This window comes from Chiroxiphia lanceolata, chromosome 13 (assembly GCF_009829145.1).
Source record: "Chiroxiphia lanceolata isolate bChiLan1 chromosome 13, bChiLan1.pri, whole genome shotgun sequence".
In the NCBI taxonomy this organism is placed as follows: domain Eukaryota; kingdom Metazoa; phylum Chordata; class Aves; order Passeriformes; family Pipridae; genus Chiroxiphia; species Chiroxiphia lanceolata.
In genome coordinates this window covers 814,146-841,628 of record NC_045649.1, presented here as the reverse complement: position 1 = coordinate 841,628, position 27,483 = coordinate 814,146, and the positions used below count along the sequence as shown (strand labels likewise).

Sequence of the window (27,483 nt, the reverse complement as noted above, 5' to 3'; positions counted from 1 at the left end):
AGTAAATGTTTCCCACGTAAAAATGCTGAGGGGAGATTTATTTGGAAATGGTGTGACATGCTCTGCCATCTTGCATTGTAGCCTTTCTCTCTAAAATCTTGACACTGAAAACATTTACAGAAAAGGCTAACAGAAGGGAAATAAAATTATTTTGGAAAAAGAGACACAAAATTGTTACCTAACTGTTCTGGAAGTCTCTTGGTGCTTGTTGAGGTGCTGTTTGAAACCTGGCTGCAGGAGGGCCTTTGGAGCAGTGGGATGTGCCCACCCTGCCCAGGGCTGGCTGGGGAGGCAGAGCAGAGCTCTGCACCCCTCTGCCCTCACCTGGGACTCCTGCTGGTTATGGGGGATCATTGAATCAAGGGGCAGAGAATGATTTTGGTGTTAAAAATTAATGCTTTGGTTACTGCTTGAATTGTAAAGTTTCTGCCTTAAACTGGTTCTGTTTTTAGTCATGTTAATGCACTGAATAAATTGACTGATCGTGTCCCAGTTGCCTTTTTTGATCTCCAACGTGTGTTTGTTGCTGCAGGCAAGAAGACAGCAAGACCCTAGTCCTGGGTCTACCCTGGGCAGTGGAGATGATCTCAAACTCCGTTAATGGGCTGCACACGTGCATTGCTTCCACTTGGCAAAGGATTGAATAAAAGACCAGAAACTGTGAGAACTGGGTACATTATGGTCTGTTCCTGACCTGCGGCAGTCCGAGTCACCACCCACTGCCATGGTTTGCACTATGTTTATGTTACAATACCTGCATTTCCCATTTTAAGCATGTAGCCAGTGGCAATTTGAAATTTTGTTTTTTCTATGCAAACTTATTTTTGTTGGCACTATTTTAGTGAAATGGAAACTTATGCAGCTATAAAACCGTTTTTCTCAACTGTAATAAAAATTGTCACTTAAAAATAGGTCAAGATATTGCAGATTTAGAACTTTTTTTGTTGTTGTTTTGTTTTGTTTTTGTTTTTTTTTTTTAAACTGCTGGAAGCCAATGCATTCCAAGCTTAATTTTTTAATATGGGCTTTTGGAATTTTCATTGTCCTTATTGTGCTCCTGCTTTATTTTAGATACGCATTCTTATCTTTCTTTCGGTTTTCTTTTTTTTTCCAAATTTGCAAGACCTTCTTAAAACTGCTGACATTATTTTGCGTTATTTCCGAGCTAAACCCAGTGAATCAGAGCTGTTGGAAACAGTTTTCAAACTTTTGTGGGTTTGTAAACGTTACAGTTGCAGTATTCTTTTAACTGCTAACGATTCATTAGTTCCACTTTTTAAATGATAAAACTCTTAAAGTGTACATTTTCAGGCATTAATGCATCTGCCCCGGTGTCTGCCCTGGTTTTATCTGTATCCCGTGAGTTTGGGTGGCTCTTGGCCCCTGTGTATTGTGCTTTACTGAACTCAGAGGAAGTCGCAGGCTGGCTTCTGCTTTATTCAGGGATTTTTTTAACTCGTTCTGAAAAGGGATACTGCAACTCCACAATCAGATCCAACAGCATTTCAACTGGGAACAAAAGTGATCAGCTGCCAAGGTGATATGTATGAAATCATGTTTAAGATAACTGCTTTAAGTATATTTTATATCTTAGGCTTTTTGTAAAGTTGTGCTGGATGGTGAAGAGCTGAGATGAGATTGTGTGCAGAAGCCTCACCCTGCACACAGGCCACTTCTATTAAATCTTATGCAAGTTAAGACTACATTGCAGTATATATTGCATTTTCTAACAGGGTAAGATTTGGGATGAACTGATGTGTGAATTAATCTTGGTTTATTTGGGGTGATGGTGAATGGACTTGTTCCAAAGTTTTCATTGCATCCAATATTTGAAGAAAATTGATTGGAAATGTGATGTCATTTGGCTTTGTTAAAATGTGGTGCTTCCTGTACAGCCTGATTGATTAAAATGTCACTTAAATACCTTTTTAAAATAGGTGATCTGACTTCAGTATTTTAAGAATTATTTTAAAGCTAGAAACTCTGTATGGTTAGAACAGTTAAATCTTTATTGAATTCTATAATTAAGACAATTACACATTCCTCATTAATGGCAAAACAATTGATGCAAAAGAGGTCTTGCAAAAATGTAAGCAGATGTCAATGTGAAGGAGAATCTTTGTATGTTAATAATATGAATATTTAACATTCACTTAAAAATGTCATTAACTGTAAACTGTGAGAATCTCATCAAATAGAAATATTTTGATACTTCAATTTAAATGTGATTCACCTGAAAGATAATCTTTTTCACTCTGTGGCCACGTACTCTTCTTGCTTTTCTTCCCCCAAAGAAGTAATTTTTCTAAAGTGTTTCTGCAAAGAGTTATTTAAGGGACACACGCATGCAGCTGCACGCAGCCCTAGCCTTGGATCTTCTCTGCCATCTGTGTATTTTTGATGGAATAGTCTGAAGATTTATTTTAAAAGGTTTTCCTAACGTTTCAGACGGTGGTTTTGAACCAGAAGTACGCAGGAAATGACGCTCTCAGATATTAACGTTGCTATCTCTGTGTAAATACTGAACTTTCCCTATCATCATTTAGCATTCTGCTGCTTCCCATATCTTAATGCTGGCATTAAGATCACAGCCCTTCCCCTCTGCTGGTTAGTGCAGACTTTTTAAAGTGCATTTTAAGTTATTGATGCAATTTGATATTTTTCATGATTTCTATTTAAACTGAAGTTGCATCATCTTTCTCGAATTCATCTCCTGTAAGAGTTGCCTTAAGCTACAGGATTGCTTTTGCTACTTTTTGTGTTGTATGTTTAACTTTCATAATAAACTTCTGTGTAGTGAAAACGAGGTGCTATAAAGTTCTTTGTGGCTGCCCGGCAGTCCAGGCTGAGGTGTTGGTGTTTGTGGGGTGACTCTGCAGCCGTGCCCGTGCAGGGCTGCCCTGCTGGCCGTGCCCAAAGCAGCAGTGACATCCAGTGGTCACTCGACTCACCGACCCCCCTCCCTCGTGTTCAGCAGCTCTCCGGGAGGAAACCTGTAATAAAAGTTCTGCAACTGGGGAAAATGTGGATTTTGCTGCCCTAAAAATCTTGTTTCTTGGAACTGCTCTGCCCTGCTTGCCCTGAGAGCAGGTCCGTGCTCCAGCGCCCCAGGCAGTTGTACCTGGTTGGGTTGTGCCCTCACAGGAGGGTGTTGTTTGTGGCACGTTGTCATAGCAGCCATTAAACCTTGTTAAATGGGCTGCTTTGGGCCAGGGAGAAAGAAGGGGGGTTTGCACGATGGAATTCAGAAAATGGGGAGATGTAATAAAATACTGTGGGCAAAATATGAGTATTGTAGTGCTACCGTGAAGCTGCTAAAATTTGAGGTGGTATAACTTGAAATAGTTAATGCTGAATGACTGACAGTGCTGGTTATGCACTGAAATCAAGCAGAGAATAACTTAATAGCTGGAGAGCTGCTTTCTGCTTTGAGAATATTTACATGCAAACAGACAACGTGTAACCTTGTTGTATCCTTTCACAATCTGACTGTGAACAGAGCAGAGAACAACTCCTAAAAACAGCCCTGCTGTGACCTGTGGCTTTCCTGAAGATGTTCTTCAGTTTGGAAGGGAGGTAGCTTGTAAGAGATATACAGGGAAGAATTTCTTCTGATTTCTAATCCAAACCTCCCCTTTATGTCAGTTTGAAGCCATTTCCCCTTGTCCTCTCACTTCATGCCCTTGTTGAAAGTCCCTCTCAAACTCTTGTAGCACTCTTAGTTACTGAGGGGGCTCTAAGGTCTTCTTGGAACCTTCTGCTGCTTGAACAACTCCTATATACACAGGAGAGGTGCTCCAGCCCTCTGAACTGCTTTATGGCCTCCTCTGGACTTGCTCCAGCAGGTCCATGTCCTTTTGTTGGGGAGCTGCATCCATCCCAGAGCTGGATGCAGTAGTGCAGGTGGGACTCTCAATGTTTAGTCCATTTGCTGAGGTTCTCAAAGCCTGGATGAGCAGATTTTCCTGGTCTCTCTTAAGGGGAACAGCAGCTGTCCCGTGTTCATGGTCCCCCCTCTGAAAGCAGAAAACAGAAAATGAAATTCGGGGTGAAAACAGCAGCTTTTCTGTTCCTGAAGATCTCTGCTGGTTTGTCTAATAACAAACCTTGTTCAGGTAAGGGCTGGGAAGTTAAATGAAGGAGATGTGGTTTTGGAGACCTTCAGAACTGCCTGGCCTAGCACAGTGTCAGCAGGACTTCTGCATTTATTTTTGCCTGTCAGTAGTTCAGGTCTCCACTGGTCTCCTTCCAGAAGAAGGACCAAGTTCGGTGAAGTTACATTATTTTTTTTACTACATTTCCAATGCAAATAAGAGAATGACAAAAATGGCTTCAAGGATGAGAATTACAGTGAGAAGTTGGAGCAGAGTGAACATTTGCATGAGCAACATTTCTCATAGCTCATTTGCCTGACATCCTGTCTTCACACTGCCATGAAATGCAAATCCCAGGCCATGCATATTCATCAGCTGCTGCATGCTCAGAGCTGCTCAGGGTTTAAGTAACTATTAAATAGGTTTCTCAATTACAGGTTGAGATAAGTGAGTTTTCAGAGTTGCCTTGGGCTCGTTTCTTAAAGCTCAGGAGTGAGAGAAGGAAAAAGCAGCACAGAAGAGCCGAGTGCTGCCTGGGCTGGTGCTGTCACCCGGCACAGGGGATGGCTGGGGAAGGAGGGGGAACTGAAATGCTCCTTGCTCAGCCCAGTGCCTCTTACTGAGCCTTGTCCACGGTCCATCACAGCTGGAGAGACTTTTGCCAAGTCTTTGGTGCTCCCCACAACTCTTCTGATGTGTAACTCTGTTTTCCACCCTGTTGGACTTGACAAGGTGGGCTTGGAAGATGTGGCTTTTCCCAGTGCTCTGCTTCCCTTTGTCCCACAGGCTGATTCTCTGTTTTTCATAGGAACTGGTGCCATTACTGAGTTCCCCTTTGCAATCTTCTTTCTTCCCCAGAGCAGGTGATGGGTTTAGCTTGAAAACAGAAACACCTTCTAGAGCTGGAGCAAAGTTTGCTCCTGAAAGCTCCTGGCTTTTCCAGCTGTTACCCACTGGTTTGCTGGGAGAGTCTGTCCCTTTGAGCCTTTTCCAGCTGCATCCCCAACCCTTTCAGCTCTTGCTGTTCCTACCTTACAAAAACCCAGCACAGTATAGGTGTAGAGGAACAAGCAGTGTAAGAGAACTAAAGTTTTTTGGCTGTGGGATGCTCTTGGCCCCGATCACTTCCTGTGTGACTGTTCCTGGAGCAGATGACTGGGGTGGCTGTGCTGCTGCTGCTGCTGCAGGATTTTGGAAGCATTTCAGGGCTTCAGCCCTTCACAGCAGTGATGCAGATCATGGCTGTTCAAGCCATGCCCCTTGGGAGAGCTCAGACATGAAGAGCTGAGGTTGGTATGGGGAGAAGTAAGTTGGTTCTGGGAAGAAGCCCTGGGAAGGTGGATTTAACCACATAAGTGGAGTGTAAGCCTTTGGCTTTGGGAAGTGAGCAGGTACTGAGCACACCAGGGTAGAAGAGAAAGTGGGGAGGGTGGGGAGGAAGGGGTCCCACCAGTGCGGGTGGTCCTGACACTGACCCTCCCTTCAGTGGGCACTGTTGGCTCTGCCCCTGCTTTTCAGTGGCCAAAATGGTTGTGGCTCTTGGTTTGAGCCTTGAGCAGAGTGGGCCCACACAGTGCTGAGTGCTCATCCCCAGTGCAGTGGTTCTGGGTGCTGATTATGGGATTTGTTCCAGTCTATGGATTTGATGAGGGAAGTGGGAGGGATTTCCCTCAATATGAGCAAGGATGCAGAGTCTGGAGCCCCTGCACCCCGTGTGAGTCCCTGATCTGTCCCACCTCTGCCTTTGGCTGGAGACACAACATCCTGTCCCTGCCCTCCCTTCCCTGCTGCTCTGAGCCCTTTGCAGAGGGGTGTGTAATCTTGGTTGTGATCATAATCACAGCTTTTCAGGAGGTGGGGCTGAGCAGGGCTTGTCCCAGGAGCTGGTTGCCACCAGGGCAAACAGTGTCAAACAGGGACAATGACCCTGCTGGGAGGCACTTGCTGCCTGCATTGGACCTTCAGCGGCACTCGGTGGCCAGAAGTGTTGAATTAATTGCCAAGGCTCATTCCTGGCTTGTTCACTTGACTTGTTCATTATAACTCAGCTCCTGGTTTGCATTCTGTCCAGTCATGGTGCTGTGGTGCTGTGCTCAGCTCCTGAAGGATGTGGGGCAGGAGAGGGCAGTGGCAGCTCCCTGTCCAGCTGCAGGTTTCTCTTCTGCAGTAGGTGTCGATGCCTCTCAAAGTCCTGCCCACCTGGATGTTGAAATTGCCCTCAAACACCAGCCTTGATCTGCACCTCAGTGGCCTTCCCTGGTGCCCCAGGATCTCTGGCTGCTGTCTGTGCCTTGCCACCAGCCTGCAGCTGCTCAGGGAGCCTGTCCTCAGAGCCAGGAGCCTGTGCCCACAGCTGCTGCAGTCCAGGAGGAGGGGGATAGCTGGGGCTGCTCAATCCTGCATACGAGCCAGCTGTGGTCCAGCTCCAGGTCATAGAACCATGGAATGGTTAGGGTTGGAAGGGATCTTAAAGAGAATCCAGTCCAACCCCCTGCCATGGGCAGGGAACCTTCCAGGTCATTTTCCCTGGCTGTGTCTGGGGGCCAGGGTGAGGAAGGAGGGCAAGGATAGGCAGTGCTGCAGGCACAGACTGCTCCTGAGCTGCCCAGGGATTGCCTCCTGCTCGGGTCAGAGCAGCTGCTGCCGCCGAGGAGTCCCCGAGGGCTTTCCTGGCAGTGATGGCCCCAGCCCGGGGCTGCTCCCACACAGAGGACAGGACAGATCCTCTTTTTAGTTCTGCTTTCGGTTCTGCTCTGCAGACACGTCTGCTGTGTGACTGGGAGCTGGTGCTGGTGGTCCTGGGGGCTGCGTGACTTCCTGAAGCCACCAACGCCCACAAGGTGCCTCAGTCACCAGCTCCTTCAAACCCTCTCAGCATCCTCTGCTCCTGCACCCAGGGCAGGGGGTGCCAGCAGGACCACAGGGACACTGGGGAGGGGCTCCTTGAGCACCTCTGTTGTCAGTTCTGTCTGTCACAGCCTGTGATTCGAGTCACTCCTCGTTCACCAGAAGTCAGTGAGAAAGCAGAGAGCCAGAGATCTTCAGGGGCTCTGAGAGGGACCCTGCAGCTCTGACTCATCTCCTGCTAAATGACAAAACCCTGAGCACCAGGCCTGGAGCAGGCTGGTGTGGGGGCTGACCCCTCTGCCCCCCTCCTTGTGCACTCTGACCCATGGCCCTTCCTCATCATCTGCTCTACCACTCAGACATCCACTTTGGAAACATCTCTGGAGGAGAAACTCAGCCCACGTGAAAGCCCTGCCACCCATGCAGCACTCCTGGCTCCATAAACCCTTGGAATAAGGGGTTTGGGGATTCTATAGAATTGTAAATAGGATTCTATAGAAACCCCAAATCCGTCTGTTACTTTTTTTCATAAAACCCGTGCTTTAAACAATTTTATTTTTACAGAATCCCCCTACTTTGCCCCAGGGTGAATTTCCCCACGAGTTTTCGATGCAAAAGTAAAACCCTAAGTGCCCGGCTGGGCAGCAGCCAAAGGGAGGATGCAGCGGCCAGGGGCTCGCTGGAAGGACAGATGGCCCCCTGGCAGCAGCTGCTGACGCCGGTGGCTCTGCGCTGACTGATCCGGGAAGGACCGAATGCCCATCACCTCTGCCCGCTGCCCCCGCCCCGCCCGGCACCGCCAGCTGGGCATCGCACCCTGCCCACGCCCGGGCTAAACCACCCCGAGGAGCAAACAGAAACCAGCGCATCTGTTTCTAATGAAGCCGAAGCCAGCTTAGATCTAGCCCTGCACGAAGCAGAGCTTTTCAAATACATCTGGAAGGGACGAGCTGTGCGAAGCGCTCGGACCGCGAGCGCTGCCGGGGAGCTGCTCCCTGCGGGGAATGACCCCTCCATCGCGGCTTTAACGCTGCTCCCTCCCTTCTCGGAGCGCTCCATGCTCACCCACCTCCTCCTCCTCAGCCCAGCCCTGTGAAATGCCCCGTGTGGGGCAGGAGCCGCGCCGGCTGCGCTCCTCGGGCAGTGTTTGACAGAGCCCCGCAGCATCCTCGGGGCAGCGCTGGGACCGCCCCGTTTCTGCCCATCTCCGGACACCAAGCGCGGTGCAAAAATACGGGGGAGCTTTTGCAGCTGCCAGGAACCCAAATCCCGGCATGTGAGAAGGGCTCACGACACGCTGGAGACTCCGCGTGTGCTGGAAAAAGGCCCTCTGTGCCCCCCCAGCCCCGCGGGTGCAGAACAGCTCCTCGGACCCCGGCAGGGAGCTGACGCTGCACATCCTGCCCGTGGTAACCTTGGCCGCCGCTCCAGCGGCTTTCTGGGTGATTGAAACCATCCCGGCAGGGCAGGGCAGGGCAGGGCAGGGCGGGCTCGGCGGGCAGGAGTGCTGAGCCAGCGAAAAACAGAGCCAGGGGTCTCCCCTGGGAAAGGCCGCGTTCGGTGCTGCCAGCCCCTGTCCGCCCGGGGACCCCCACCCTGGCACCAATGGGGCACTGCCCACCTCGGCGGGACCCCAAACTCCTGGCTGTGGGATAAATCCCCCTGAAGAGGCGGGATAACCCTCCTTGGAGAGTTCCAACACTTCCCCCAGCACACGAGCAAGTCTCCCCCCCCCCCCGGGAGCTGCCGGCGCTGTTTGGATCCATTCCTAACTGCCATCCCAAAATTCTCAGCGGGGAGCGCACCTCCAGAAAAACCCGAGCAACTTCAGAGCGTTATGGCAAATATCCTTCCCGCGACCGAACCAGCGCTGCCCGGCCCGGGGCCGTTTCCAGCCCGTTTCTCCGGGCAGCCCCAGGGCAGATTCCCGCACAGCCCCGATCCGTGTCCCTGTCGCATCCCGTCGGGAGAGGGCAGCTCTCCTTCGCTCGGAGCCGCCCAGCCTTTCCCCACGCGCGGCTCCATCCCACGCCTGCAAGCCCTGGTGAGTTTTTAGTCCCTCCTGGTAACTTTTGCATTTTTTCCCCTTTTCTTTTGACCAGTTGGACTGCAAAGCCCAGCTCTTCCCTACCAACACCCACCCGCGGATCTGTGGAATTTAGGAAAATTAAGTAAGAATCCAGTAATTCCCTGAAGCTGTCGCTCTCACCCCAAAATGTGACAGCACCGCAAGGCTTTGGCAGCAGGGAACCTGGATTGTCTCCGATGGATGCACCCACTGCCATTCCTGCAGTCGGAAACATTAACAGCTCAGCCAGGCTTTAAAAATTGATTATAGTTTTCAGAGAGCTGCACATTGCTTCCTGAGCCCTGGGGCTGAATTTGGGCATTTTCCAAGAAGTGCTCCATAATCTGGAGAGCGAGGAGGGGATTTTATTCTTTTAAAATTTAATTTTTGCCTGTCACGAGCAGTTGCCCAAATGATGGTGGTTTGCCCAATCTGACTTGAAAATGCCATCCTGCCTGGAGTCACTGGGGAGCCAGGGGGGCTTCTCCAGTCACTCTGGGGGGTTTGATTTCAGCTGCCCACGTTGATCCCTGCTCAGGACTCTCAGCACTCTGGTTCTGTGGTGGGGGCAGGCAAAGGGGGCTCCCCACAGACAAGGCTGCTTCCCACAGAGCTGCCCAGGGGGAGAACATCCCAGTGTCCCTGGGCAGCTTGCTGGTTGTTGCTGGGTTTGGGGCAGAAGAGGTGTTGGAAGGAGCTGGGAATTTTCATAACTGCCTGCCCAGCCTGCAGCTGGATCTCCAGCTGGGACAGGCTCTCCAGGTGGAAGGAGCAGGCCAGAGGGGGATGTGCCCAGCGGAGCTGGGGTGGTCCTGGGGGTCTCCAGCTTCCCTGTGGAGCTGGTGTTCACCTCTGCAAACCAGCCCCTCTCACTGCTGTTGAAGTGAGGGCTCAAAAGCAATCCTTGAGCTGCTCTCCTTTACTGCTGCAGCTGAACACCAGCCATGCAAACAGCCTGGGTGGGGGTTGCTGCCTCCTGTGACTTTGGATTTGGTTTCTCCTTGTCTTGGTTGGTGGAATGAGAAATGTGGTCTGCAAGAAAACCAGCTCCTCTGGGAATCCAGGGAGGATGCCTCAGGTGCATGGGGGAGTTTTCCTCTGCCCGGGGAAGGAGAGGTTTTGGTCTCAGTGGTGGGCATGGGTGCAGGGGATGCTCCACCTCAGCCATGCCTGCACTTGCTCCCCTTCAGGAGGCTGTGTGGGATTTTCAGCCAGCTGGGATTTCCCACTGATCTGTGTCTGTGCCTGTGCCCTCCCTCCTCAGCCTGGGGAGCCGCTGCAGTGACCAGCAAACCCCCAGGGCTGTTGGGTGCCACTGCCCCTGCCTGCCCCCAGCCAGCTCACTCTGCCCTCCCACCTGGGTCAGGGCTGTGTTTTAGGCTTGGGGATGTGGAAGGGGCTGGCATCCAGCATCCAGCATCCCAACCTGAGGGCTGCCTGTGCCCTGGGCCTGCTTAAAAGTGGTGCTGTGTGTCCTTCATGCCCTGTTAAATGACTGGGGTATGCACATTTCTTTACATATCTATTCTCTCAAACACAGTCCTTATGGATGTCACTATATGAATATATATATAAAAATAATATGTCAGCATTGTATATATACATATTTTATGTATATAGTGATTTGGAGATAGTGGGTGACTCATAAGGGTTAGCCCATGCTCCTGGGAGAGGAAAGGCTAATTTCTCTCTTTGAGCCAATAAAGATGTGTCAGAGGGCTGGAGTGAAGGGGAAACATTGGCAGCACCTCTGTGCTTTTCAGCATATTAAGATGTCACCATGCTTGCATTAAAAAAAAAAAAGCAAGCAAGGCATGAATAATAAATAGAGCAACGTGCAGCTGACTTCAAGGGAAAGCTGATTTCCCTGGGGCTTGCTCCACGCCATATACATTAAAATCTCACCTGCTTTGACAGCTCTGTGACCTGAACAGAGATGCTGAGACACGTGGTGTTCAGAGCAGAGCCTGGCCAAGGTCCTGCTCCCAAACGTGACTGGGATTTCTTTCCAAGGCTTTCATTCCCCCTGCCAGCAATGGCTTGCTCTGCCTGTGGGAAGGAGGTGTAGTGGAAAACCTACCCTGAAACAATGTTTGACTCTTCCTTTTTCTCTTTCAAATACGAGATCCCCAAACTCCTGTGGCTGTGGCTGTGGCTGCCTGATGGGAGTTCTCAGCTGATGTTTTCTGTCCTGTTGTGGGATATTCCATGTGATGGGGCTGGCCTGCTGCTGACCTTGCTGGGACATGGTGGGCACATGGGCAGCCCATGGATGGTGGGGTCAGGCTGGGGCTGAGCATCACCCCCCACAGGGATGCAGCACGGGAGAGGGGACAGGAGATGGGCATCGCCCAAGGAGAGGCTTTCTGCTGCCACCCTCTAGTAAACATGGAAAAAATGCATGTCCTCACACTCCCTGCTCTTCTGGAGCATCAGCCTGCCACCAGAAGGAGTTACAGCTGCTTCCACACCCACTGCACTCTCCTGGCTGTCCATCACTTGTGCAGCCCTGCTCCAGAGAAGGTGTCGCTTTGCACGGGCCTGGCACGGGCCTGTATCCTTGGGTTTTATCAGTTTCTTTTAATTCTCTGCTTATTTGGGCAATGCTTGACCTGCTGCCTTTCATCTCGGGTCGAGTTTCCACTGTAAAAACGGGCGATGGTCTGCCACGGGGTGTCCAAAGGGGTGGCACATCCCGGCATCCTGGGGGAGCTCAGTTTGCTCCTGGGCTGTGGGGGTGCTTCTGCCACCCGGGGTCTTTGGGTGTGAGCAAGGCAGGTGAGTCCCCCCCAAGGGAAACATGGGCTTCCATGGGGTCAGAACGCTGGGGTGGCTCAAACAACATCGCAGAGTCAATGACTTCGTTACTACTTTCTTCCTCACTGAGTCATTCCCGTGCTTGTTCCGGTAACTTTGCTCGTGCCACTGACTAATTTCTCCTCAACTCTTCTCTCCCCCACCCTGGCCCTTCAACAGGAAAAACTGGATGCAACCGGCTTGGTTTGGGTTGGTTGTTTTTCCCTCAGTCCAGAGCTCACCGGCGCAACCGGGCCTTGCGCTGCGGGTCCCACACCCGCCCGGCGACAGCGGCGGGACTCGAACTCGGGACCTCCCCGAGCCACCGCCCTGCGCCCTCCCACACGGCCCGGCCCCGCCCCGGCCCCGCCCCCGCGCGGGCGCGCCTGACGGCAGCTGCAAAGCAGTTTTTCAGCAGCCGCAAGTGAGGTGAGTGGCGGCCCCGCGGCGCGGGGGGGGGTCTGAGCCCCCCCGGCCCCTCAGACGGGCCGGGACAGGCCGGGAAGGGACGGGACGGGCGAACGCGGCCGCTGCCCTGCCCCGCGCCCCGGCAGCGGGCGGGGGGCGCGGGCGGCGGGGCCGCGGGCCGGGGAGGGGCGGCCGGTGGGTGGCCGCGGCGGCACTGCCCGCGGGGCCGGGGCCGGCGGGACCCCCCGGCCGCCCGCGCTGCCCTCCCGCTCCCTCCGCAGGGTCCGGCGCTGCCTCCCCGAGCCGCCGTGCGACCCCGCGGCCCCGCGACCGGAGCCAATGCTCGATCTGGAGGTGGTGCCCGAGCGCTCTCTGGGGAACGAGCAATGGGAGTTCACCTTAGGTAAGTGTGTCCGCCGCCCCCGGCCCCTCGGGACGGCCCTGGGGGCTCTCCCGCAGCCTTCACCGAGTTTCGAGGGAGAAAGCTTTGGCTCTTTTCCCCTCACCCTTGTCTGTCGCTAAAAGTACTGATTTACGAGCTCCGAGGATTCCCCCGCAGTGTTTAGTTTCATGTTTGGCTCTCGCACCGGGTCGTGCTTTGTTTATCAGCTCCTGCGCTCGCTTCTGCTCGTTTGCCTTGTTTTGTCTTGGCCATCTTAGGCTGGTAATTTTTTTAAATAACTCCTGAAAGAGGAAGCGTGAATGTGCTGACTGTCACCTGGATACACATCGGGTGATACCGGCAGCCTCACCTGTCACTGGTGCTGAGCATAAACGCTGTGCTTTTCTGGACAAACCCTGCATAAACATGAGTCGAGTTTCACAATTTCTTCGTTTTGTTGCTGGGTTGCGACATAGTGCAGAAAGTAAACTTATGAGATGTTTCCTCAGGGTTAGATAACAAGTATTTCTCCCCCTAGTCGTTTGTATTTCTGGTCTCACTGAGCAGTCCCTCCCTACCAGTCACTGTTTACTGCCCTGAGAGAGAACTTTCCCCCCGCTGGTACACATTTGGGTGGTGCTCAGCCCAGGGCACTTAAAGGTTCAGTTGGGACTGGGATGGTGTGGGTTCTTCAGGTGACTTATGTTCCCAAGCAGGTAGTGGTGGTCTGCAAACTCTCAGAAAGTGCAGTAGGTGTCACGTTTTTCTAAGTGGTTGTGTGAGGTCTCGGAGCTGGGCTCTTCCTCTCCGTTCTGCACTGTGCTGTAGCTCTGTGTGAAGCACAGTTAATGGAGTCTGGCAGGTGTAAACAGGGCCCTGGGTGTCAGCCCTCTGTGTCTGCCTGGACTTGAGCTGCACTGGGGCTGCTGCTCTCACCTGTGACAGCAAGGGGACAGACTGTTCCCTAAAAACCCTGTAACACAGCTGAACTCGGGACACACCAAAGGAGTGGGGCTGGGCCTGGAGTTGTTTATATGAAAGCCATCGAACACAAAGGGCTGTTTATGCTGCTGTGGCTGCAGAGTCAAGTACAGCTCGATGGTTGCAGGGAGTTAGACTGGCTGTTGCAGGCTAATTATAGCACCTCAGGTCCCAGCCCTTGAAATCTTGGTGATCTCCCTGTGCTGCCAATGGGTGCTGTGCTCTCAGCTCTGGGTGACCTTCTGCCCCCCTTTAGAGCCTGTTACCCAGGAGAAAGCAATCTCCAGCTCTGGAGCCTGACAGTCTTCATAAATACAGAGTACCAGCTGCCCCCCATTCTCCTTACCAAAACAAAAAAAGGGAAGAGAAAATGGTTTTCATTTTCCCAAGAACCCCCAGAGAAGCCTGTTGGTACAATCTCATGGTTAAACTTGTGTCCTGTGTGTCTGTCTGTGCACACACACACATGCTGAGATGTGAGAGGGAGGAAGCTCAGCTGTATTTCTTGGAGTAAACATAGCCACCACGTGATGTGGCCAGGGTATAATTAGCATGACCTGCTGGGGCAGAGCAGGAGGCTGACTAGGTATTAAGATACTTAAATTGTCCTGCACCAGGGATGTTGTGTGAGGATTGTCCCTGCTGGCAGGGCTGGCTCAGCTGTGTTGGTGGCAGTGGGGTTGGTAGCTGGTGTAAATGGGATTCCTGCTGCCAGCAGTGTCCTGCTCGTGGTTTGTTTAGCTCTGCTCTCAGCAGAACTAATGGCAGTATTCCTGAACTGCTGCTGACTCTGGTTCCCAGTATTGTGCCCACAATGGGGATGACTGAGGGGAAATGCCAGGAAAATTTTGTACATGAGTTCTTGGATTCTGTTTCTGGCTCCAGTGTTGACTCACTGTGTGACTAGAGCACAAAAAATTTAACCAAGACTGAGTTTAGATACCTGTGTCAGTGCAGCTCTCAGGCTATATTCCTGCCATTTTAAAGGAGGACAATTAAATACTTATTCTGGAGTGCCTATAGCTGTGTTATTAGTGTTTGAGATGTATAATTTCTAAGGCACACTTGCATTTCTCTTGCTTTTTACATTTTCCTACTGAATTTCACATACCTTTATTTAATGCTTAATGATTCATCCTAGATTTTCTTTTATTCTTTTCTTAATCTTTATTCACTTCTCCACCCTCCTTTCCCCTTCAGGACACACAATCTTAGCACAGGCTAATGTTTCCAGCCACGATGTTCCTGAGCAGTGCTGGGAGAGGAGAGTCTTGTGCTGTTGTGTCACTCCAGCCTTCAGGAATGGGGAAGGTCTGGGATAGGGAAGCCCTCACACTGGTCCTTGGGGGTGTTACTTGCCATGGCTCAGTTTGGTTGACTGGAAACCACGTTTGCTTCCCTGTTCCCCCTGGCTGGTGAGCAGGGGAAAAAGAATTCTTTGTTTTCCTCTTTGACTGCAAAGGCTGACGAATGTTGAGGAAAAGGGGGGTGTTGTCTGTGAGAAGGCTGGAGAAAAATAACCCATTTTTTTACTCCTTCTTTGGCTTCCTGCTAATGGAGGCAAAGGGAGGATACTGGCTCTTCCACACATGTTTTTAGGTTCTGTGAGCTGTTCTTGGAGGACTTGGGTTGCTCACTGTAGCTTTGCTGAGCAGCTGCGTGCCAAACTCTGGCTGCTGAAAACTGAACAAAGTCAGTCCCTGTGCATTTGCTGAGAAAGCTGTGAGTAAGAGAGTCACATGAGCCATGTGTTTGCACACTTACCAGCCCAAGATTGCATCAGTTTACATCGGGCTACAGACCCAGCTTGGTGTTTCTGTGCACTTTTTTAGCCAAATGCTTTTTTACTGAAACCTTAACCTGCTGCAGGCACTGCCATTGGTGTCTGGGTTCTGTCAGCTCAGCCACAGGCTTTGCTTCAGCCTTTGCCACTTGTTTGGTTTTTAAATGAGTGCCTCTGCAAGTCTTATATGAATACTGACTTAGGAAATGGGGTTTATAGTTTAAATCATCTTTACTTTTGAATCATACTTTTTACTGGGTTAAGAAATGTGAAACTTGTACAGGAGCATCTTTGATCTTAGCTTCTTGCTTTTATTCGTGTTTCTGTTCCATTTTGAAAATATTATCTAAGGCATAATAACTGTCGTCTTAAAACTCAGCTGCTTATACTACAAGACAACTGCTATTTCCTAGATAATAGGAAACAGGGCTGCTTTATTGTGTGTCTCTGTGTTTAATTATATTACTGTCATTAAAATAATAACTCTTCTTGAATTTTATTTTATATCATCTACTGATGTATCATTTCTAGCTGCAAAACAAATTGTTTCCAGGATTAGGGGCTAAGGTGCAAACCAGTTTCACAGACACATCTGGATATGGTATTTACAAACGGAATCACTGCAGTTTAACCTGTACGTCTGTTTTGCCCAGACCAGATTTCATAATTGGGGGAAAGCTGCAATGCATGGGCATGACAGTGACAGTGATGTTCTGGGGTTTTTTTAATGCTGTGCTAGTATTACTTTAAAGCAGTGCCTGTGGTGAGCCAGGTGTGTGTGTGATGTGTAGATATATATGGAAAGAGGGAAAGAGTTTTCTCCCTTTGATACTGTAGGTAGAGTCTAAAAGGTCCTTTGGAACATGATGTACAGTCTGAGTTTGAGAGGTGTAGCCAGTAACTGAAAGTTTGAGTGTAATAAAAGTGTTGGTTCCGAGGTAAATTTTCCCAAATCCAGGCAACTTTCTTATTGTTTAAAAACTAGAAATACAAAAACAACGGGGAAGGGAATGGAAATAAAATGTCAGATAACTAATCTAAATTGACTTGCAGCAATTAGTAGGAAAATAAAACTTTACAATTAGGAGCTCATAATCTCTTTATAAATGCCTGCTTGGAATCCAGGAGTGTGATCACATTTCATTTGGAAAGGCAACAAAGGTTTTAAGTGTGATAAAGGATGAGATGGTGTGGTGCTATTCTTTCTGCAGAATCAGCTGTTTCATTCCACTTTCAAAAATTTATAGCTGTTAAGATAAGATATACACTGAAGGGGAAAAAAAAAGCCCTTGAAAATGTATGGGAGGGTGAATTGAAGTGTATTATTTCAATTGAATCAAATAGTTTAGTATGTTTATCTTGTCTGTAAACTGAGAAGGTAAAGTTTCTTCCTTGACACAAATATAGCCATATTGGCAGCTAATGTGGCCTATTAGGGTAAGGAGCATCATTGCTCTGTTTTACTATTTGTGTCTATCTTGTGCAAATGCTCAGTACTTTATCAAGGTTAATAAAAAATGGGTGCCATAAAATGCTGCCTGGGAGCCTCTTGCCTGTGTCCAGGAGTGCTCCTGTGTCCAGGAGTGCTCCTGTGTCCAGGAGTGCTCCTGTGTCCAGGAGTGCTCCTGTGTCCAGGAGTGCTCCTGTGTCCAGGAGTGCTCCTGTGTCCAGGAGTGCTCCTGTGTCCAGGAGTGCTCCTGTGTCCAGGAGTGCTCCTGTGTCCAGGAGTGCTCCTGTGTCCAGGAGTGCTCCTGTGTCCAGGAGTGCTCCTGTGTCCAGGAGTGCTCCTGTGTCCAGGAGTGCTCCTGTGTCCAGGAGTGCTCCTGTGTCCAGGAGTGCTCCTGTGTCCAGGAGTGCTCCTGTGTCCAGGAGTGCTCCTGTGTCCAGGAGTGCTCCTGTGTCCAGGAGTGCTCCTGTGTCCAGGAGTGCTCCTGTGTCCAGGAGTGCTCCTGTGTCCAGGAGTGCTCCTGTGTCCAGGAGTGCTCCTGTGTCCAGGAGTGCTCCCTGCAGCCCCAGTGCAGTCTGGTGTGGGCTGTGTTACCCCTTTTGGATTGATTACCCCACAAAGCAGCAAAGCCTGTGCAGTGCTGGTAGCAAGATCTTTGCTTTTTCTGCCTGAACTTTGCTGTTTAATTTTGTCTAGAGATCCTTTTTCCATAAATGCCAAACAAACTGGTAGGTCAACAGTGACTTTTGTGTTTCCACACACCAGGTCTGTGCTGATACCATGACTGGAACGGGCTTGTTTATTGACTGCATACCTTTCTGTTGTAATGCACTGTGTGCTCCTGGGGCTTTGGTTACCTCATCTGTAACCTTGCTGTTAAAAGTCCCTGTTCCTGGTGTCTGTGCTGAAGAAATACAACTGCTTTTATTTGCAGGAATGCCTTTGGCTCAGGCTGTAGCAATTCTTCAGAAGCACTGTCGCATCATCAAAAACGTCCAGGTTCTCTACAGTGAGCAGGTGAGTAGTGCATGGGCTGGCCAAGAAAGGCACCTCAGTGTGTCCCAGAATTAAGACATGTACGTGTTGTGTGAGTTGTGGGGTTATTTGAAGTTGAATTACACCAGATTGTGGCCATGGCATCAGAGATGTAGCTTTTGTAACAGTTTCAGCACAGTGTGATTGAACAGCTGGCAGTTCTGTATGTGCAGTGGTGGGGTAGCATTGCTCTTCCTTTAAGAAGCAAAATGTTATGTAATTAGCTGGATAATTTAGTTCTGGTCTGTTTACTTTATCATTGTCAAGTGTTCCTAATATGTTTGACTTCCATCAAAAAGGAGACTAGAGGTAAAACTTCTCTGCTAGATTGAGTAAAATGTGTTATACACCCACCTTTAGAACGAGGAGATGGGACAAAGGAGGATTGTGACTCTCCAGATGTATTTTATGTGAAATGCAGCTGATCAGAAGATGATATTCATATGTTGCAAATAACATATTGTCATGAGAAAAGGGCAGACTCTGGGTGGAATGTCAGTTTGTATCAAAGCACAGATTGAGGCCTCTGTTTGCTGGGAATACGGAATGACTGAGAACAACGTGGGCTCTGTTCACTGCTGGAGATATATTTCATATTATTAATGGAATTATCCTTTTTTTGTTTCACATTATGTAGATTTATGGGGTTTGTGATGGCTGAATGGCAAATGGAAAATCTGGCTCCTTGTACTCAATACATGGGAGCATCTTCCTGGCAGGGAATGCATTCCGTGGTCCCTGTACTCTTTGGAGGTTTTTAGTTTTTCCTACCATGGTACATTCAAATTATTTCTAGGTTTGTTTAGGTAAACGATGAGATTCCTGTTGCACTCAGATTTGTGGAATCACAGAAGGATTAGTGGTGCAGTGCTAGAAAGCAGGGTGTACCACTCCTTGGCTCTCTGCACCTCTTGGAAAGATACTTTGTGCTTGACTGTGTACACTGAACTTCTGTCTGCAGAGGGCAGGTTTAGGGCTTTTTTTCTCCAAACTGTAATGAAGGTAAAGATGTTTTTAACATCTGCATAGTCCAACAAAATAGTAGCTCTCAACTTCCTTGAATAGTGGAGCCCATTATATTTTTTTCTGTCTTTTATTGCACTTCAGTGCCTGATATTGGTGCAGTTTTTTCCACATGCCCCTCAGGGCCTGCAGTTGATTGTCTGGCTCTATCCTTGCCCTCAAGCAGAGCATCATGCCCTTCATTAGCAGCTGAGCACAAAGAGCTCAGTTCTCAGAAGATTCGAAGCTTTAAATAAACTTTACCATGCCTAACTTCTGTCTAGCTAAACTGTACCTGAACAGCCTTCATGTCTTTGCTTTGTAAAAGAATGCCTTTGAGCATAGTGATCAAGTGTTGTTTAAAGCTTTTGCATCTAAAGCACTGAATTTCTGATCCTGGAACTCCAGCAGTGAGTATTTCCTTTCAAAAATTTATATGGCAATTAAATGCAATTAGATCTGCCCACGGTGCTCTCTTTAACTTGACATAAATGGGATGCCCAAACTGTGCCAGAAAAGCTTGATGAATCCTTTTCTGTGAATGAAGGAATTTTAACTCCTTTTCGGTCAGTTTAAGCAGGGTACTTAATTGCCTTTGTTTGTTTTCCGAAGCTACTTCCTCTGGATTTTTGTTGATGGGATTGTTCATGATAACAGTTTTTCCTGCATCTTTATGTAGATTAGCAGTATGACTGCACATCTGTGGTGCTTCCTTCAGGAAGGACCCTCCTGTTGCTTCTTGGCATCATCATTCATACTTGAGCCTCTGTTTCGTGTATTAGAAGTCACATGAACTAAATTTGTGCCCTTGAAACTTTTTCTGCTATTAGAAAATATGCCAGCATAGAACAGAAGATCTTTGCTGTACCAATTATCAAGCTTTTCCTTAGATGTCTGGGGTTTTTTTTTCCACCCACTCAAAAGTATTTGTAATGCTCTCATTAATTTTGGCATAACCTTATGAAAATTTTGCTTAGGAACCAGTGAAGTGCAGAGCATATCCTCTGTCAGAACAACTCTGTTGGTGTGTTGGAATGCAACATTCCAAGGTTTTTTTGCTCTATCTGTACCCTTTCTAAATTAGATTTATAAGGGATTTAAAAAAAGACTGTCAGGATCAACATTAGATCTTTTTATGTCAAGCTCATAGTTCATTTGCAGTGCTGCTTCAGTCCTGCCCAGCCCCACCCAGGTTTGCCAGCAGGAGAGAGGCATTGATGGCATTGTGCAAAGTGCTGTGGAAGTGTCATTTAGGTGGCAGTTCACAGGCCAGATCACCTGTGTTTGAGAAAGATGAGCTCCAACTGAACCAGCTTCAGGAAGAGCTGCTGCAGAGATTAAGGGGAATGGGAAATCTGCCTCACAGGGCATGGAAAGCCCTGTGGCTTGTTTTGACCTAGTGATGTGAAGTCTGGGATCTGTTTACTTGAGTACATAGTTTGGGAAGGGGTGGGAGATGCCTGTGAAAATGCTCAAAATTGTCCAGGCTAGAAGGTAGTGTTGATGTGAGAACAAAGAGGTGAGAGAATTTAGGATGAAAATTGGACTTCTGACAGTCAAAACCCAGAGCCTCTCCTGGTAGAGCAAAATAAGATAGCTTATGCTTAATTCATAAAAGGGTGTGTCTGCCACTGTAGAAGCCTTTCTATGCCCCAGATGTCCCATCCCCATTCTGTCTCTTGCTAGATAACTGCTGGGTGCAATTCTAGGGCATGGATGTTGCTGCCTGCCTCTCATTCAACCCTTTTTCTCCTCTGAGGAGGCAGCTGGGGAGGGTAGAGCTTTTTGAAGCAAATGTGCTTTAGATGGTACGTGATCAAGTAGCTGTGCTGGGGCAGCTGCCCGTGTGTGTGTGGACTGTAGTGGTGCAGCAGTGAGCAGCTTCCCCAGGCACAGGCTGAGAGGGCAGAGAGCCTTCCCAGACACCAGGACAGCCAGTGGAATGTCTCCTATTGACTCCAGCAGACTGCAAATTAAGCCTTTAGTTGTTATGATTCACAGTAACTAAGGAAACCTAAATTCACAATGTAAGAGTCTGAAGGCTTCCTTTTGAGGCCTGAAAAAAGACTGTGACAGTTTGGTTTTTGAAGTGCAAAGCCCTCTCACCATCTCTTTGTCAGGCACACTCTGGGTTCTGATGTGAGACTTGCTGAGGTGGGCTGTTATTTTTGTGTGCCAAGAAAGCAACAGATTCCCTGCATGATGCCTTTGATGCTAAACTTGGAATGTTAATTTTCAAGGTGTTGGGGGTTTTTTTGATGAGGGGTGGGGATTGTTTTGCTTTGAGTCTTTTTGTTTTCCCCCACTTAAAGTAATGGACAAAGTACCCTTGGGGAGTTCTGGCAGGGTGCAGATCTTACATGGGCACTGCTGTTTCTATTTCATAAGCAAACTGAAGAGCTGAGAGGTTTGGCCAGATGTATTTTAGTTGTGCTTATTTGTTGAGTAAGGGGTGGTTTTCTCAGGCAGTTTTGTTTTTCCAAAGTAACCCATTTATACTTTTACAGTGATATATATCTTAACAAAGAAACCTTGAAATTAAAAGCCTAACAGCTTTTTTTTTGTTTTACAGTCCCCTCTTAGCCATGACCTCATCCTTAACCTGACTCAGGATGGAATCAAACTGCTGTTTGATGCTTTCAATCAGAGACTTAAGGTAATAAAACACCCTCCATGCAAAGAGACAATGCAACCCAAAACTTCTAGGATATATTGACACTTAACACAGCATAACTATGTAGCTCTTTTAGACATTTGTTATATATATCTAGTGCTCTTTTGTGCTTATGAACTACATTTCTTCAGTTTAGGAGTTAAACCTTTGTTTATAGGATTAAGGCACATTTTACTGGGGCCTGAGTGCCATAGGAGTGTGATGGTCCAGTGTGGTCTCACTTGCCCATCCTGTCTCAAGTTGTACAGAAGCTGCAGAAGGCCCTCACTCCAGCTGAGCCTTGGATATGAGATGGAATCATTGGTTAATGCAGACCAGACTGTGTTGTTTTCTGCCCAGGTTGTTCCTTTACCTGCATTGCCATTTTATTTATGAAATTAAACTTGCTCCTGTGTGTAGTTTTCAGCTGAGTTAACTTCCCAGGGAACTTGTGTGGCTGTGAGTGTGTGCTTTCCCCCAGAGGGCCACATTCAGGCCTGTTGTGAGCAGCTGCCTCCTGCACTGACTTCAGTTCTGGATGAGTTTTTATTCTTGTCATTAATGTGTTCAGTTGTGCTTGTGTGCTTTTAGGTGACCAGGTGTCGATCTGCCTCTCTCTAGGATGCTTTGTGTAGTTAAGATGCAAAATAAAAGGCTGGTCACTACCCTCCCGTGGCATTTACCTTTGCAAAATATCTGTGTTTCACCTCTACAAAATGGGCAATTGTGAGACTGTAGAGATAGGAAGAGATTAGTTCAAAATTTTGAAAAGCTCTTAACTGAAGCATTTAAAATATCTGGATGTAACTTCTCAGTTGTTCAGGGTGGTCCTTTCAGCAGGACAGTTGTCACTGTGGTTCTCCCGCGGTGCTTGCAAATGTTGTTGTGACTGAAGTGCTTAGGTGTTGATTTGCTAATTGGGTGCGAGTGAGCTGCTCCAACTGCTCTAACATTTGAAAGCAGAAGTGTGGGGTAAAACGTGATGGTAAAAAATGGAATGCTTGTCCTGTAGGTAAGTCTGGAGTATGTTGCTCACATCCTTACTTCCAGGGTTTGGAAGAGTGGCAGTTGAAGTCTTGTGCTCTTTGCTCACTCAGGTCTGAAATAAAACCAGCAGAAAAACACTTCTCTCCAAAGTTCAGCCTAGTGCTTTTTTCCCAACCTTACTGTCAGAGTGCTATCAGCTGAAACTTGAGCTCTTTGTCTACTTTGTGTATATTAAACGATTGAATAGCAACACAGATTAGTTGTTGGAAGTACTTCTCTAAGAATAACCTGTAACACCAGGGTGTGCTTATATTTTTCAAAAGTTCTTTTACATTAACTAGAAAAATACAGGTTATGAGGAACAATTTTTGGTTCAAATTGAGCTCAGCTGGGGGACAACTGAGCACCTCTTTTTCCAGTTTCTGTTTGTAATTGCCTTATGGTAGTTTCTGTTCATGAAGTCATTTGGTAGTAATGAAGTCATTTGGTATTTTTATTTTTATCAACTTTATTCAGATTGTGTATGTGAATTTACAATTTTAAGGAGAATATCTTGAAAATTCTTTGTCATACAGCAGGTGTAGCTTACACTGATAATCTTTCCAATTATATTTAATTCTGAAGGAGACTGAACTCAGAACTGGAATAATCATTTCAAGTGCATGACTTGCTTACTGATTTTTTTGGGAATGTTACAATCCTGTAGTGTCTTTGAAATGCTGTAACTAGTGTATGCCTTGTCTCTTCATCTCCAGTTTTTGAGGGTCTGATTTTATCATTTCAGCACTCAGTGCTGAAACTAAGCAAGAGCTTTCCATGCCTTTCTCCATAATGTTTTAAAATTTGTTTCAAACTAAAAATATAAAACGCAAATTCTTCTGGTATGTATTTTTAGGTTTGTTTCAAAAATAAAAAATACAGGAAAACCAGTCTCTTCTGGTATGTTATGGTTCAGTGGCCTAGTGATACCTCTTGTTTGTTTGAACTATGAAAAGTCAAGTTGTGTAAATGCATACAGTGCTATGAAAACCTGTACTTGTAAGAGTGCTCAGAAAACATTATAGAAGAAATCCAGTGGGATCAGTTCAGCAGTGAGCCACAGGACTTGTTAAAGGATAGTGTAGGTGTAGGGTAAGTAATGCCTGGTTTTAAGATGGTGTGACTGCTTTCAGTGTTGCTCAGCAGCAGCAAAACTGGAAAAATCAGGAGGCCTTTTTTTTCCTCCTTTGTGTGTTGGCTTTTAATACACAGTTGCTATTAGATTTGACTGTGAAAAAGAGATTGAAATACAGGCTGCTAAAATGGAAAGTATTGATAGTTCCAAGGAAGATGGTGCAGGAATAAAGTCATAGCAGTATTCCTCAGAAGCTTCCTTCCTTTTCCAGGGAGTGGGGAATAGCTTGTGCATGGTCTCTGAGCCAAAGCATGCAGGAATTGTCACTAATGTGGGCTGATGTGAATTGGTAGATCCAGGACCAGGTTCTGAAAACATTGCTATGAATTTTAGCATCAGGGTCTCACATGTACTCCCTCTGGGATGGAAAAAGAGTTCGATTGCACAGTGTTGATCTGTTCCTGCTGGTCAGTGACACCTGAACATTTTCGAGTCTTAGTAGTGATTGTCAATACAGTGAGTGAGAGGAAATGTCAGGTTTTATTCATTTAAACCAACTGCCTTCTGGCTGTGTAGTAAACCCATCACTGAATAGTCCTTGGTCTTCTCAGTTTTTGTTCTCTGCACATAGAATCACATTAATCCTTTTGTCAGTGTAGTTTCTATAACTTAGAAAAGAAAACCTTTTTTAGTGCTATGACCAGTTCTTCAATATATGTCTTTCATGACTTTGTGAGATCCTTTGACTGCCATTAATTTTTGCAAAGTTGTGCTTGTTTCTTCCTCTGCTGTTGGTAAAAAAATACGTGGACATGAATAGATCATTCTGAGCCATGGGAAGGGGACGGAAGGCAAACTGGTGCCTGTTGTTGGCTGCTCTCAGGGTGTTTCTTCTGTGGGGAACCTCGTTTGTGCAACGTGCTGTTCCTCCTGCACTGCTCCTGTGGTTCAGCTCCTCGTTTTGTCTCCCCCCACTGCATCTGTTTGAGCAGAACTTGAGGGGAGTGCCCCGTGCCCTGCAGTGGTGGCTCCAGGCTAGACCTGGGGTGGGGCTGGTTCTCTCTATTTTCAGAAACATTTTGGGGGGGTACAAGTTGTGCAAGGTCACTAAAAAATGTAAAATCATTCCTAGCTTTTTGTAAAAGTAGCCTTTGTTTTTTAACAGCCTTTGCAGTAAAGGAAACCTGGACATGTCAAACTGCATTTGAATTAAAATACTAGATAACCAGGTTTTCCCAAGAAGCATAATTCCAAGTGTATTTTATTAAGAAGAAAAATTTATTTTCTCTTTGAGGTTGGTTTTGCGAGAATGTTAATTTGTTACTTGCTTTGTGCTCTACTTGTTGATTATATTCTGAAATGCCTTTAAATGTTGATTTTTTTTTTTTTCTAAATATATATAGATAGAGTGGTTTAAACATGGCAAGTTGTTTTATTTAGGGTTATTTGCTGGGCATTTCCCAAAACCAAGACTTCCTCCTTAGCTGGTGATATTTTTAGGCTTTAAAACCACATTTGGTAGCAAGCTCTCTGGGAAATACTGCTTTATTTTTTAGCTGGAAAGTGAGTCCTCTCTAAATCTGCTAATGATTTGTTGGAGGATTATACAAAACAATAAAAAGTGCTTTACTTTTTCTTTACAGCAGTTATGATGTGCTGTACATGTTTTCTTTTCCTGCTGACACGGGAACACGCACGTAGGGTGGAAGAAGCTTGCATTTGTCCATGGTTAGCTGCCAAAAATGATCTGCTTAAAGCCCAGGGTAGCCTCAAAATCCAGTAACAGTCACAGAAAAATCATATGAAATCAGTGTCAGGGGCGTGTTTGCGATGTTGTATTCAGAACAAAGGATCTCTACCTTGGAGTATTCAGTAAGGTCTAAAACATTTAATAAACAAATATCAGAACTAGGTATGTTGGCTTGCTCTGATTCTTTGTGGGCTGCTCTTCTGATTGTCTTCTGCAATGCTTGGTGAGATTGCAAGATGTCTTTTTCTGTAGGACTGAAATGGGATCCTGCTGCTTGGTCTCGCCGGGTACACGTTTTACCTCAGCAGGAGCTGGAAGGTTATGGCAGTGCAGTCAGTGCTGGGACTTGGTGTCCTGCACAGGCATCCTTCAGGGCAGCCCCAGGATGGCCTGCTCTTTGACACTCATTAGAGGATGCCCTAATTAGCTGATCTTTGCTACTGCCTTCCTTTGAATTCGGTTAAGAGTGGATTTAGTAGAAGTCAGGCTGCTGATGTGTCAGTGCAAACCCTGCTTCCTGCAGGCAGTGCTGGGGTCCCTGGGCCGGGGAGGTTCTCTGCTGAGCCCAGACTGTGCAGTCCTTGGGTCACATGTGCAGCTGCTGAGTTGGTTTTCGTGGTTCCATTGCTGACAGTGTGATTTATCCTGGCACAGTTCTGTGAGGGCAGTGAGCAGCATTGGCTACTCTTGCCTTTTGACAAGAATTTGCCTCTGTAATGATTTGCAAATGTGTGAAGTATGATAATGTTTCTGTTTCCTGTGTTTCAGGTGATTGAAGTTTATGACTTGACTAAGGTGAAGTTAAAATATTGGTAAGTGATTTAAGACCTTTCATGATTTCTTGGTTAGGCTCAATTTTTAAAATTCTGAATTCATTTTTTCAGTTATTCTTTTTAGAAAAGCAAAATACCTCTCATAAAGGAGTTTACATAATTATCCTTCCTTGAACATAGCACTTGGTCAAATTAGCATTTTACTCTTCTCTTCAGTCTTGACGGCTTCTTACAATTTAAATGTGGTATTGCCATGCATAAATGTTTGTAGCATCTGTTCAGATTAATTTTGTTTCCTCTTTCAGTGGTGTCCATTTTAACTCTCAGGCAATTGCTCCAACCATAGAACAAATTGATCAGTCATTTGGAGCAACACATCCAGGAGGTAAGCCAAAATATTCCTGAGAAGCACACCTAGACTGACAGACTTCTTTCTAGGAAACCTTTCCTGTCTGTCTGCCTAGAGCAATGTGTAGGCAGTTCTGTTGTCAGGTGATCTGAAGCTGTGTTCCAGAATGGCTGTATTCTCACAGCTGGAAGATCATGTCAGATGTACTGTAAGTTCAGTTGTGACTTGTTTTACAGTGAAATGGTGAGGCAGAGAGTCACTGGCACAGAATGGTGTATTCAGATATCATTCAAGATCTGTTTGGAGCTGCCAGTGCCAGCAAACTGTGAGCTCTGTTGGTGATGCTGTTGTTTTTACACATTGTTATGCATGGTCAGCTCTCCAGTGTCCTTAGGGACTGTGTATGCCATGAACATACAGACACTGAGCTGATCTCTGTGCACACTCAGCCAGGGCTGTGTGCTCAGGCTCTGTGCTGGGGCAGGGTCTGAGCTGAGCCTCTGTGAACTGGTTTCCATCTCTGTGCCTCCCTGCTGTTACTGGGAGCACTGGGGGTGTGAAGGCAGCCTACGTGCAGCAGGAGCAGCACCAGGACAGGTTTGTTTAACCTGGCTGAACCTGCCTCACTCCTGCACTGCTGCTTGGCTGGTCACCATCTCTGGAGCAGGAAAAAGACTGTCTTTAAGCTCCTTGTTTATATATGAAAATAGAGAGTGTATTGGAGGGGTTTGTTGGGTGATGAGAATAAGGCAGTGGTGAAACTTTGAAGAGGACATTCATAATTACCCAGGAACCTTCAAGAAATGGAGCCCCATGGCACAACAAGAGAGAACATTAACTCCATATAGGCAAGATACTGTTTTTAGAGCCTCATTCCTATTTTTAGCTTAAGCCAGTCCATTTGCAGTAGTCAGGCTGATCCCAAGCAGGCGAGTGTTCTTTGTGATGGATGGCACTTGCATATCCAGGCTTTGTTCTCTGCAGAGTCTCTTGCACATTACAGAACAGGATTTA

The 27,483-nt window shown here is 47.2% G+C and overlaps 2 protein-coding genes across 5 annotated transcripts in view; both read left to right on the top strand.

Annotated features, from left to right (window-relative positions):
- The window catches only part of CBFB (core-binding factor subunit beta), a 39,735-nt gene extending 36,932 nt beyond the window's left edge, over positions 1-2,803 (top strand). For both annotated transcript variants that reach the window (XM_032701337.1, XM_032701336.1), the window contains exon 6: positions 533-2,803. In XM_032701337.1, the coding sequence (XP_032557228.1) occupies positions 533-555 (23 nt within the window). In that variant the 3' untranslated portion in view covers positions 556-2,803. The remainder of the gene's footprint in view (positions 1-532) is intronic.
- A 9,385-nt stretch (positions 2,804-12,188) lies between these two features.
- Positions 12,189-27,483, top strand: part of C13H16orf70 (chromosome 13 C16orf70 homolog) — a 34,831-nt gene continuing 19,536 nt past the window's right edge. For all 3 annotated transcript variants that reach the window (XM_032701136.1, XM_032701135.1, XM_032701137.1), the window contains exons 1-6: positions 12,189-12,234; positions 12,495-12,616; positions 17,741-17,823; positions 21,416-21,499; positions 26,116-26,159; positions 26,426-26,505. In XM_032701136.1, coding sequence (XP_032557027.1) covers positions 12,553-12,616; positions 17,741-17,823; positions 21,416-21,499; positions 26,116-26,159; positions 26,426-26,505 — 355 coding nt within the window. In that variant the 5' untranslated portion in view covers positions 12,189-12,234; positions 12,495-12,552. The remainder of the gene's footprint in view (positions 12,235-12,494; positions 12,617-17,740; positions 17,824-21,415; positions 21,500-26,115; positions 26,160-26,425; positions 26,506-27,483) is intronic.